This window comes from Oncorhynchus mykiss, chromosome 6 (genome assembly GCF_057628025.1).
Source record: "Oncorhynchus mykiss isolate SJ-2025 chromosome 6, ASM5762802v1, whole genome shotgun sequence".
Classification (NCBI taxonomy): domain Eukaryota; kingdom Metazoa; phylum Chordata; class Actinopteri; order Salmoniformes; family Salmonidae; genus Oncorhynchus; species Oncorhynchus mykiss.
The window spans coordinates 31,363,623-31,376,523 of record NC_143027.1 but is presented as its reverse complement, the minus strand read 5'-3'; the positions used below and the strand labels follow the sequence as shown (position 1 = coordinate 31,376,523).

Sequence of the window (12,901 nt, the reverse complement as noted above, 5' to 3'; positions counted from 1 at the left end):
ACACACAAATCAGTACCATGGACAGCCACATGATATTTAGCTTACGTTGAATGGACTAAATCGTTTTTGGAATCTTTTAGTTGTCACTGTATTTATTAGACAAAGCAGAGGTGATTTAATGATATTGAAATGGTGCTGGAATAGTGGAGGCCGCTCCTGTTTTCTTTGTGACTTGCGGTAACTCTCCAGTGTTCTAAATCAATAGTTGTTTAGTAGTCCAAAAATGTCAGAAACATGAAGTTGATTGACCATGCTGTAGGTTATGTAACTTTTTGTTACGTGCATTATGTTTTGTGGACTTCACCGGACAGATGTTGCTCTCTGGTTTTGTGATGAAACAAAAGGTGTGATTAAATTTATTCTGCCAATGTGTCTTCTTATTGTTTCGGCCTAGGCCAAAATATCACATTGTCAAGGCATATGAACTAACATGTTATAGAGCAAACAACGCAATTATCAAAACACATAGGTTGTAATATGGTTTTTATTCCCAAAATTGTCTTCCCCAGTGATTTTACCCACGCACCACTACTGAGAGGCCGTTATTATTTTTTAACTATAGAATTACACTGTGGATCTGCAGACCATCATGGTAAAGACAAAGTGGGACTGTAGTGGTTGGTATAGGAGACTGCATGTCTAACCTAAGGATGTTATTGTTGAACTTGTTGTAACTGGCCATGGAGATCATGGAGCCAAATCCAATTCCAATGGAGTTGAATACCTGGGCTGCAGCGTTAACCCACACCTGCAGAACGGCAGAGGTGAGCGGATAAAGGTGAGAGAGGGACACAACTTCTTTACTCATACTGTAAAACAAGAACACAAATACACTTCTAGGTGGTTTCCCAGTAACAGATTAAGCCTAATCCTGGACTAAAATAATTTTTCAATGTTGTCTTAGAAAAAAAAGTGCTATCTAGAACCTAAAAAGGGTTCTTCGGCTGTCCCCATAGGAGAACCCTTTGAAGAACCCTTTTGGTTTCCACAGAGGGTTTGACATGGAACATAAAAAGATTCTCCTATGGGGACAGCCCTAATGTGTGTCCGGGAAACCACCCCTTAATCCTCATTGATCCTCTCCTACAGTATGTCAGACCTGAACTTCAAGCAGCTTGCTCCACTTAGGCTTCAGGAAGTAGAGCATCCCATCCTTGGCCCCGGGAAGCTGGACATTGTTGATGAGCAAGGCGAACAGAATAAAGTATGGGAACGTGGCTGTGAAATAAACAACCTAAAGCACAGAGAGTGAGAAGAAAAAATATTCATTAAGTATAATATTAAGATTAAATGTATTGTATTTCTTTCTTATTTTATTAGGATCCACATTAGCTACAACCAAGCTGCAGCTACTCTTCCTGGGCTCCACACAAAACACATAACATGACAAAATACATAACATTAATAGACAATTACAGCTGAAGGACAGAACTACATAAAATGACAATGCATAACATTAATATACAGCTAATAGATCATTTATTCTCCCTGTGCTACTTACGACTATTATTGCCTTATCATACCGGAATAATAAAGCCCCAGTGCACTCAATTTGTGGAAAAAATAAATACTAAATATATAAATTCTGATTTATCAGGGGGTGCTGCAGCACCCTCAGCACCCCTACTTCCCGCGGCTATGAATGTCACTGACGACTATTTAGGTCTTCTCATACAGGAGTAATAAAACAACAATGTCAAATATACTAATTCCTCCAGCTAAGGCTTTAACCACAGTTTTCACCCTAGCAACTGTGCCATTCAGTTCATAAACGAGCAACAGGTAGAGTTTCCTCCCCCCTAAGGCTTCAATCTAATCCTTCACCTCAGCAACCGTGTTGGAGTTTTCTGCAGCTTAACTTTCAATTGAATCCTTCTCTTTAGCTACATAAGTTCCCTTTTTAGAGATCCATCACTCCACTCCGTTCAATAAATTGACCAGAGTCATCATCATCAGATGGGGTTCACTTACGTCCTCTTGTGCATAGAAATGAACTAAACATTTACTGTGCTACAGTCTACCACCCATAAAGGGTTAATTGAGGTAAAGTGTAATGGTTTTCAGTCTACTGCCCGTAAAGAGGTAGCTACGGTATAGTGCTTAGCCTTTGGATTTCTTCATAAAATGAATAAAGTCTCCTCGATATGGAGTTTCCTCTGGTTATGTTATGGAGTTTCCTCTGGTTATGTTATGGAGTTTCCTCCGGTTATCTTATGGAGTTTCCTCCGGTTATCTTATGGAGTTTCCTCCGGTTATCTTATGGAGTTTCCTCTGGTTATCTTATGGAGTTTCCTCCGGTTATCTAATGGAGTTTCCTCCGGTTATGTTATGGAGTTTCCTCTGGTTATCTTATGGAGTTTCCTCTGGTTATCTTATGGAGTTTCCTCCGGTTATCTTATGGAGTTTCCTCCGGTTATCTTATGGAGTTTCCTCTGGTTATCTTATGGAGTTTCCTCTGGTTATCTTATGGAGTTTCCTCTGGTTATCTTATGGAGTTTCCTCTGGTTATCTTATGGAGTTTCCTCTGGTTATCTTATGGAGTTTCCTCCGGTTCTCATAAACGTGTTTTGCATTTCCATTTTCAACCCCCGCACCACACTCACATCCAGCAGAACCCACCAGTCACACACAAAATAAGAATACACTTCATTAAAACTTTGCTCTACTGACTAACATCAGTAATCTGATAATATGGAGCAGGACGCCCTTACTCTGAGGCTTTGCTTACAATTGCTTTCTCTGAGTAGGCCCTGATATCCTGATGCCAAGGGCATATCTTATCTTTAACCCAAACACCAGCTGTGCTCGGGAGGGAGATGCTACAGCTATTTAGGTCAGAGGTGTTGTGCTGTGATGTGGTGTTTTATTTGTTTTTTAAAGCTACTTTTGCAGCTTGCTTACTCAGATTTCAGATGGCAAGGAGTTCCATGCTTTGCCTTGAATTCATTTTGGCTTTAGGGGATATGAAGAGACCTTTAGTTGCATGCCTTGTGGAATATGAATGTCTGTCAGAGCTACACTATATATACACAAAAGTATGTGGACACCCCTTCAAATGAGTGGATTCGGCTATTTCGGGCACACCAGTTGCACAACATTTTAGACAAACATTGGCAATAGAATGGCCTTACTGAAGAGCTCAGTGACTTTCAACGTGGCATCCTATGACGGTGCTACCTTTCCAACAAATCAGTTTCTCAAATTTCTGCCCTGCTAGAGCTGACCCGGTCAACTTTAAGTGCTGTTATTGTGAAGTGGAAACGTCTAGGATCAACAACGACTCAGCCGCAAAGTGGTAGGCCACACAAGCTTACAGAACGGGACTGGTGAGTGCTTAGGTGCGTAAAAATCGTCTGTCCTCGGTTGCAAACCTCACTATCCAGTTGCAAACTGCTTCTGGAAGCAACGTCAGCACAAAAACTGTTAGTCGGGAGCTTCACGAAATGGGTTTCAATGGCCGAGCAGCCGCACACAAGCCTAAGATCACCGTGCGCGATGCCAAGCGTTGGCTGGAGTGGTGTAAAGCTCGCCACCATTGGACTCTGGAGCAGTGGAAAGGCGTTCTCTGGAGTGATGAATCACGCTTCACCATCTGGCAGTCCGACTGACGAATCTGGGTTTGGCGGATGCCAGGAGAATGCTACATGCCCCAATGCATAGTGCCAACTGCAAAGTTTGGTGGAGGAGGAATAGTGGTCTGGGGCTGTTTTTCATGGTTCATGCTAGGCCCCTTAGTTCCAGTGAAGGGAAACCTTAATGCTAGGCCCCTTAGTTCCAGTGAAGGGAAACCTTAATGCTACTGCATTCAATGACATTCTAGTCGATTCTGTTCTTCCAACTTTGTGGCAACAGTTTGGGGAAGGCCCTTTCCTGTTTCAGCAATGACAAGCAAGGTCCAGAAATGGCTTGTCGAGAGCAGTGTGGAAGAACTTGACTGGCCTGCACAGAGCCCTGACCTAAACCCCATCGAACACCGTTGGGATGAATTGGAATGCCGACTCTGAATGGAAGCAAGTCCCCGCGGCAATGTTCCAATGTCTCATGGAATGCCTTCCCAGAAGAGTGTAGGCAGTTATAACGGCAAAGGGGGGACCAACTCCATAGTAATGCCCATAATTTTGGAATGAGAAGTTCCACATACTTTTGGTCATGTAGTGTATATGTTAGTTGATCGAATAGACAGTTTGGAGTTAACACATTAATATTTTTGATCAAAATGTAAAAGAAAATGTATGAAACAACAGAGGTGGAACAGACTCTCCTCTAAACTCCAGGAGGAGAAACATGATATTTGACAACCATCAGTGCTCCTCCCACTCCCACCACAATGTAGGCCACCCAAGGTAATGGAAAGCCCTTAAACATGTATAATGATTCCACACTAACGAGACAGCCTGAGTGTTCTATACGTATACATTTAAGGACTAAGAGTATCACTGGTGAGTACAACCATTTCAAATGAACCAACAGCTATACACTTCAGTTAACCTATACCACAAATTACTAACATGAAATAATCTACACTCTTAGAAAAAAGGGTTCCAAAAAGGTTATTCGGCTGCCCCAATAGGAGAACCCTTCTTGGTTCCGGGTAAAATCCTTTTGGGTTCCAGGTAGAACCATTTTGGATTCCATGTAGAACCCTCTGTGGAAAGGGTTCTACATGGAACCAAAAGGGTTCTACATGGAACCAACAAGGGTTATCCTATGGAAACAAACAAATAACCCTTTTAGGTTCTAGATAGCAACTTTTTTCAAAGAGGAGGACTAACAATAAGCAGCTTCTGTTGTGAGGGAAGAGAATGCACTCTGACCTTGCCAGTGGATTTGACGCCTTTGAAGATGCACAAGTAGACTATGACCCAGGCCAGGATGAGGATGCCAAACAGCTCCCAGCGTAGTCCTCCTGCATCCTCAATACCATTGGTTATCTCCAGAACCCTGTGACTGAGAGAGGAAGGAAGGGAAACATGGGAAACAAAGCTAAAGAAACCTTCATAGCTTATCATACTGTTATCATTCAATAACACAAAATCCCTGACTTTACAGTAATCTGTCCTCCTGCTCCAACTTGGGGCTTTCATTACTTTTCTCACCATATGATTACCCAAAGAGAGTACAAACCCGCTGCGATAAAAACAAGCTATAACAATAACCACAAGAGTCCTGAGCCCTACCCATGTCTGCGACTTTCAGGTCCTACCACTACGTCAATAAAAAAAAACATTAAATTAAGATTCCCAATGAGATTTCAACCTTTATTAACCAACTCAAAAAGACAGCCAGAAGTTTGTTGAATTCCCAATGTGCTTTCAACCATCTAAAAGTACAACCAAATTCCAATGGAAAAACAATGTCTGATTTTTGGTTTAGTGATCATCTAAATGTGTTATGGCTGCGCTTTCAACCATAAAAAAGCAACACCAAAGATCAAATAGGAATACAATGTCAGATATTTTGAATTAACACAATAACTTAATGTGTTATCACTGTGCTTCATCTAATATCACAACCACATGACAAAGTACATAGTGCAAGTGATCGATGCTGTTCAAGATTCTGCTATCTTTGCATGCTATCTTGAACAAGCACGCTTTCTATGATCACATAAAAATACATTTATAGTTACATTAGGCTAACCTCAAAATGTGGCCATGGATGTGTTACTCAGGTTGAATAACTACTGTTACATTAGTTTGTAAGATAGCCCTAACTTTACACTATTTACTGCATTACAAAAATATTATTGAATTGTGTTTGGTTGACAATGAATCCAAATGTTAAGGTTTAAAGAACATCTAACGCTTGAAAAGTTCTCAGTCACTGGTTTAATCTTATTCTTGAACGTTTCATTGTGGTTTAGTTGGAGACGTAAAGTTAATAGGCAATTAACTGTATTGCAAAGGTGATATTAATTTAGAGTCAAACTGGAATTTGATCATTTATATGTTGGCTTCATATCTCCATCTCAAACAAGTTAAAGAATAGGACTTAATTACATCAAACTTTATTTAAAGTGCATTTAAAGTTATATTTAGTACTATTCTTTAACTTAGATTTTTTGGGGGGTTGAAATGGTGACATGAATCCAACATATCAATTATTTATTTATAGTCTGGAATTAAAAATACAGACAGTCAGTGGCACAGATGGAACTATCCAAGCAGAAAATACAACTCCTTCAAATGTTGATACTTGGTTGTGTTGACAACCAAACACAAACCAATATCCAGTTTGTCTACAAATTAATCATTTAATTGTTGGATTCCCGTCTCCATCTCAACAACAACAAAAAACATTGAAGTTTAAGAATAGGACTAAATCAAATCACACTTTAAATGCCCTTTAAATAAAGTTTGATGGGATTTAGTCCTATTCGTTAACTTAGGATGTTGGTTGAGATGTGAATCCATCATATTAATGATTCACTTGAAGATTACATTTGACGTCAAGAAAAGCTTGAAACCGTAGGCCATATGTGTTTTTTCTTTGTTTAACAATAGCTGCTGATGACTTTGCAAATGCTATATAGGCTTAAATAGTATCATTGTTGATATGACTTATAAACTATGGTTCCATTTCATTTGCTCTGTTAAACCTACCCTTCTGGAATGACTGATAATAATTAAATGTATTCACTGTTGCTAAGAGGTCACTCAATAATCATTCTCACAATAGCACATTGGTAGTAGTCAGTGACAGATATAAAAGATGAGCATGGCTGGGCTGGGTTAAAACCCAGGATGGGAGACCAAATTAATAGCTGTAGATCAACTCTTCAGTAGGAGGTGCTGCCCAGCCTAATGTTTGTTTTTTTGATAGTGGATATAAGGGTTGAAGATCTGACGTTGTTTCAAAGGCACAAATTCAACATATTTAATACAAAGGTTTGTCAATGTTGAAAATGGGTCACCATTAGGACATAATCCTGTGGTTTAAGTTTTACCCTCAAAACAACAGTTAACGTTAATTACTTTTTAAAATACAATGTATTTTAAAAACAGATTCCATGGCAATACGTTGACAAATTACAATGAAACAACGTCAATTCAACCAGTTTGTGCCCAGTTGGTCAGTGCTTACTCAAAGTACTGCTGACTGGCTGATTGCAGGTGGGTGGCGTTTCCAGGGAAACCGCTGGAGCAGTTACCCACGGCATTCCAGGTGTTGTTGCAGGACTGCCAGGGGAAGATGGCTCGGAATGAGTTGAAGAAGTAGTAGAGTGCCCAGCTCATAAGAACGTTGTAGTAGGTGCAGAGCACAAAGGAGATCACGACTGTGGCAATGCCCACACCTGTAGAGCGACAGGGAGGGCAAAGAGGACAAAGTAAGATACCTGTCCTACAGTGGTGATGGCCAAGCAGCAGTAGCTACTTTCTCCTCTGGTGTCTCTTGTGTATGGACCTCCTTCGGCAGTGTACTGAACTGTATGTGGATCTGTAAAGGTAGGCCTGGGTAAACAACAATGGTAGTGCTCCCATTAACAATTAGCTGTGGACAAAGTTTTTTTTTAAAGATACTGTACAAAGGTGGTACACTTCCTGTTAGTGTGGTACTAGGATAAATTCATCCAGCAAGAATGTGAGGTTCCAAGAAAGATTAATAGCTGCTATGATAGGATTTTAGACATGGATGTTGCTACAATCCAACTAAACTAGCGTAGCATGCGTAAAATAAATGCCTGAGCGGTGTTTCTATCTTTCTGGTCGGGGGAAGGTTCTCTTCTGCACTGTTCAACCAATCCATTAAATGCCGAGGAGTCGTTCAGATGCAATGTTTCCCAAAAGCGGAAGTCGCGTCCAAAAGCAGATCGCGTCCCAGGCTCTCTTTCCATTTCCCCTGAAAACTGGATGCATCCGGTTATTACCAACCCGCTGTTCCAGGAAAGCCAAAGCCCTTGTACTTGATTGATTGAGGTCACTAATTAGTAAAGAACTCCACTCACCTGGAGGTCTAGGTCTTAAATGAAAGCGGGGAAAAAAACAAAAAAAAACAGCCGACACTAGGCCCTACATGGAATGAATTTGACAGCCCATCCCAGCTTTCTCTAATATATAAAAAAAAAGGTTCAGTAACAGGACCCATTCAAAACCATGCAAACCATGAAAACCAGAGGTGGGAAGAGAACGCAACATTGGCCATAACCGGGTCACAACTAAATACTGTAGGCCAGCAGTTCCTAACTTAGAATAATAACTAAAGAAGAGTCATATATTGACATCCTGTTCCAGGCCTTTTGGCATTCGTGGATATATTGAGTTGGGATTTCATTTGCGACACAGTCCTTCAACAACAGGACAACATATTTATACACATTTAAAACACAATAGAGATATATCTATATAAATAAACAATAGTACGCAAGTATAAACACCATGGGACCACGCAGCCATCATACCGCTCAGGAAGGAGACGCGTTCTGTCTCCTAGAGGTGAATGTACTTTGGTGCGAGAAGTGCAAGTCAATCCCAGAACAACAGCAAGGACCTTGTGAAGATGCTGGTGGAAACAGGTACAAAAGTATCTATATCCACAGTAAAATGAGTCCTACATCGACATAACCTGAAAGGCCCCTAATCAAGGAAGAAGCCACTGCTCCAAAACCGCCATAATAAAGCCAGACTACGGTTTGCAACTGCACATGGGGACAAAGATCGTACTTTTTGGAGAAATGTCCTCTGGTCTGATGAAACAAAAATAGAACTGTTTGGCCATAACGACCATTGTTTTGTTTGGAGGAAAAAGGGGGAGGCTTGCAAGTTGAAGAACACCATCCCAACCATGAAGCACGGGGTGGCAGCATCATGTTGTGAGGGTGCTTTGCTGCAGGAGGGACTGGTGCACTTCACAAAATAGATGGCATCATGAGGAAAGAAAATTATATGGATATATTGAAGCAGCATCTCAAGACGTCAGTCAGGAAGTTAAAGCCTGGTCGCAAATGGGTCTTCCAAATGGACAATGAACCCCAAGCATACTTCCAAAGTTGTGGCAAAATGGCCAGGACAAGAACGTTTAAGGTATTGGAGTGGCCATCACAAAGCCCTGACCTCAATCCCATAGAAAATGTGTGGGCAGAACTGAAAAAAAGCGTGAGCGAGCAAGGAGGCCTACAAACCTGACTCAGTTACACAAGCTCTGTCAGGAAGAATAGGCCAAAACTCACCCAACTTATTGTGGGAAGCTTGTGGAAGGCTACCCAAAACATTTGGCCCAAGTTAAACAATTTAAAGGCAATACTACCAAATACTAATTGAGTGTATGTAAACTTCTGACCCATTGGGAATGTGATGAAATAAAAAAAAGCTGAAATAAATCACTCTACTATTATTCTGACATTTCACATTCTTAAAATAAAGTGGTGATGCTAACTGATCTAAGACAGGGATTCTTTACTAGGATTAAATGTCAGGAATTGTGAAAACTGAGTTTAAATGTATTTGGCTAAGGTGTATGCAAACTTCCGACTTCAACTGTAAATACACACACTACATTGTGTGAGGCTGCTCGGCCATTTCATGAAGCTCCCAACAAACAGTTATTGTGCTGAAGTTGCTTCCAGAGGCAGTTTGGAACTCGGTAGTGAGTGTTGCAACAGAGGACAGATGGTTTACACGTTACGCGCTTCAGTACTCGTAGGTCCTGTTCTGTGAGCATTTGTGGCCCGCCACTTCGTGGCTGAGTCGTTGCTGCTCCTAGACAATTCCACTTCACAATAACAGCACTTACAGACGACTGGGGCAGCTCTAGAAGGGCAGAAATGTGACTGACTTGTTGGAAATGTGGCATCCTATGACAGTGCCACGTTGAAAGTCACTGAGCTCTTCAGACCTAATGATTAAAGCAGTTCAGGTTCACTACCCGGACTTGACCTGGGTCCCCTGCTGTGCTGGGTCAAGTGTCTCTCAGTTGAACACTGAATAACCAAACATTGTGCAATTTTTCATAAGGCATCACCGAAAGCTGGGCTTAACTGTCAGAAACTGTGTTGAGTTTCTCTTCCCTGAATAGTTTTGATTTTAAAAAGTCCTTATCGCCTAAAATATGTGGAGACAACACTTTAGCAGTAGTGTCTTAATGACTGTGTATACTGTTCATAAATCTTTCCACTGGGACTCTGCATTACAGAATATACATAAATGTACTCCAAGAAGAACTGAATCTTTACAAACAAACCTGTGAGGTTTCAAGTTTTAATGTCATGTGGACCAGTACAGTGAAATGCTCTAACCCCAACAATGCAGTAATCAATGTAATCAATGTAATACTAAAAATAACATAATGTATAACAAAAAAGCACAAATAAAAATAAGAAAAATGTGCAAGGATACTGGAGTGATAACGGTAGATATGTAAGGCGACTAGGCATCAGGCTGATAAACAGAGTAACAACAGCGTATATGATAATTGTATGTGAGTGGGTGTGCGTGTGTAGAGCAGCGGTTCCAAAACTATGGGGTCAGGGGTCGCCTGATAAGAATATGGAGTAGAGGGAGAATTTTCCAAAATCCTGAAGAATAATTGTTTTTTTTAATATAATATCGTCTTTGTATCTCAAAATCATTGTAATGTGGGAAAGGGCAACACTTGACCATTGCACTTGAATCATTCCCACGGTGAATGACTAGGTCCGCTACGCTATGCAACCACACATTATTTCAGAGACTTTGATATTACCGGCCGCAATTGATATGGTGAAAACAAAGTGTGGGGAGGCAGGTGCACAAAAACTCCCATCAATACCTTTGTCAATACCTTTGTCAGATATCACTGTTAAATGAAGAATTGCTATTGCTAGCAATACAGAGGAAACGGACTGAAATGACTCAAACTCCCCCAGCTTACGCTCTCCAAATGGATGTTAGCTTTGAGGGCTAAGATGCCCATCTATTGCTTTTGTTTGCTATACATGTCGGGGGATGCCATTCCTGAAGACATCCTGTTCCGTTTCACGAGAATGAAAGGGCACAGAGGATGTTCAGTGTGCTGTGGCTGTATTGATGAAAAAACAGATTCCATGGGATGGAATGGTGGCACAGATGGGGATCTAGAGCATGACAATGTTCTATTTCATACCGAGACTTGGTGGGTATCGAGGGGAGAGTGTTGGAAAGATTTTTCGCATTGTAGAGGGGAACTGTTGTCATTCACAATGGATGTAAAAATAAAAACAAATTAAAGACTTGGTTGACTGTGTGTAATGAATACATTTTCGTGGACTACACAGAAAATGTAACAGACATATTTGGAAAACTGAACGGCTGTTTGCAGTGGAAATACAAAGACATTCTACAGACGAGTGACTGAATCAGTGGATTCAGAGGAAATAATTCTTATTGGAGAGTCTTTCAAAAGCAAATCATGCCCGCTTCCCTCAGCTGAACATATTTCTAACAGAAAAAAGCATCAGTAACTGTCCCATCGCTTGGAGGAGCACTTTGGGACCTACTTCCCAATCCGTTTGACTGTGATCCTGGCTCAGTTGACATGCCAGTAAGTGATGTGACTGAATGCATTCACAGGTCACTAAAGAGGAGTTTTGATTCCTGACTCAAAGGGAATAATACCCTGCCAAACTAAAAAAAAATGTAAGCTCCGAGTAGGAAAAAACGTATTGAAAAGGTCATCCAACTCAGAATTCAGACTCGGGCCTCTTTTTAAAGCTCAGACTTTCCGACCTGAAGATCACGGACATCATGATTTGACTGCGTATTTTTCCCAATTGTCTTGAAAGCACCACACCATAAAACCCATGGTAGCCTTTGTCAGCTCATATCTGTGTGAAGCTGGATTCAGAGCTCTCGTCTGCATTAAAACCAAATATTGATCCAGGTTGGATGTGACAGCAGAGATGAGGCGCGCACTGTCGACCACGCCCCCTGACTTTGAGAAGCTCCGACGTGACATGCATCAAGCACACCCATCTCATTAGTGGTGGTGAGATAAGATACATTATGTCAGACTAATTTGCAATTGACGGTCAACTACTTACTTTTAATGTATGTGATGGTGAGTTGAGAAGACAACCAGAAATACTGTTAGAATGTTTTTCAATTGACTGCCATAGCATCAAATAAAAAAGTAAACATTGGCTGTTAATTACATATTTTTTTTCACATTGTTGGGGTTCCGAGAATTGTCAGATATCAACATGGGGTCATGGGCCCAAAAAGTTTGGGAACCCCTGGTGTAGAGTCAGTATAAATGTATGTGCATATTATGTGTGTGTGTTTGTGTGTAAGCAAATTATGAAGTGAGTGTGTGTGTGTTGGAGTGTCAGTGTGCGTAGGGCGCTGTGAGTGTATGTAGGGTCCTGTGAGTGTGCATAGAGACAGTGCAAAAATATAAATACAATTAAAAACACAAGGGTCAACTCTGATAGTCCATGTAGACATCTGGCTAGCTTTTTTAGCAGTCTTATGACTTGGGGATAGGAACTGTTCAGGAGCCTGTTGGTGTCAGACTTGATGCACCGGTACCGCTGCCATGCGGTGGCTGGTCTATTTAACGATTTTCCCAGGCCTTCCTTTCACATCTACTGATATAGAGGTCCTGGATGTAGTGGGCTGTCCACACCACCCTCTGTAGTACCATGCAATCGAGGGCGCTGCTATTGCCATACCAAGTAGCAATGTAGCCAGCCAAGATGCGCTCAATGATATAGCTGTAGAACTTGATGATTTGAGGGCCCATGCCAAACTTCTTCAACCTCCTGAGGGGGAAGAGGCGCTGTCGCGCAATCTTCATGACTGTGCGGGTGTGTGTGGACCATTAAGTCCTCAGGGATTTGGACACAGAGGAACTTGAAGACCTCGACCCACTCCACCTCAGCCCCATCGATATGGATGGGGGCGTGCTCACCCCATCGTTTCCTGTAGACCATGATCAGCTCCATGGTCTT

At 41.3% G+C, this 12,901-nt stretch overlaps 1 protein-coding gene across 1 annotated transcript in view; it reads right to left on the bottom strand.

Moving 5' to 3' along the window:
- LOC110525731 (sodium- and chloride-dependent GABA transporter ine) overlaps nt 1-12,901 on the bottom strand; it is a 55,214-nt gene that overhangs the window by 16,276 nt on the left and 26,037 nt on the right. The window contains exons 3-6 of the mRNA XM_021606130.3: nt 7,084-7,294; nt 4,815-4,947; nt 1,100-1,234; nt 645-748 (exon numbers count right to left, since the gene is read on the bottom strand). Coding sequence (XP_021461805.1) covers nt 645-748; nt 1,100-1,234; nt 4,815-4,947; nt 7,084-7,294 — 583 coding nt within the window. The remainder of the gene's footprint in view (nt 1-644; nt 749-1,099; nt 1,235-4,814; nt 4,948-7,083; nt 7,295-12,901) is intronic.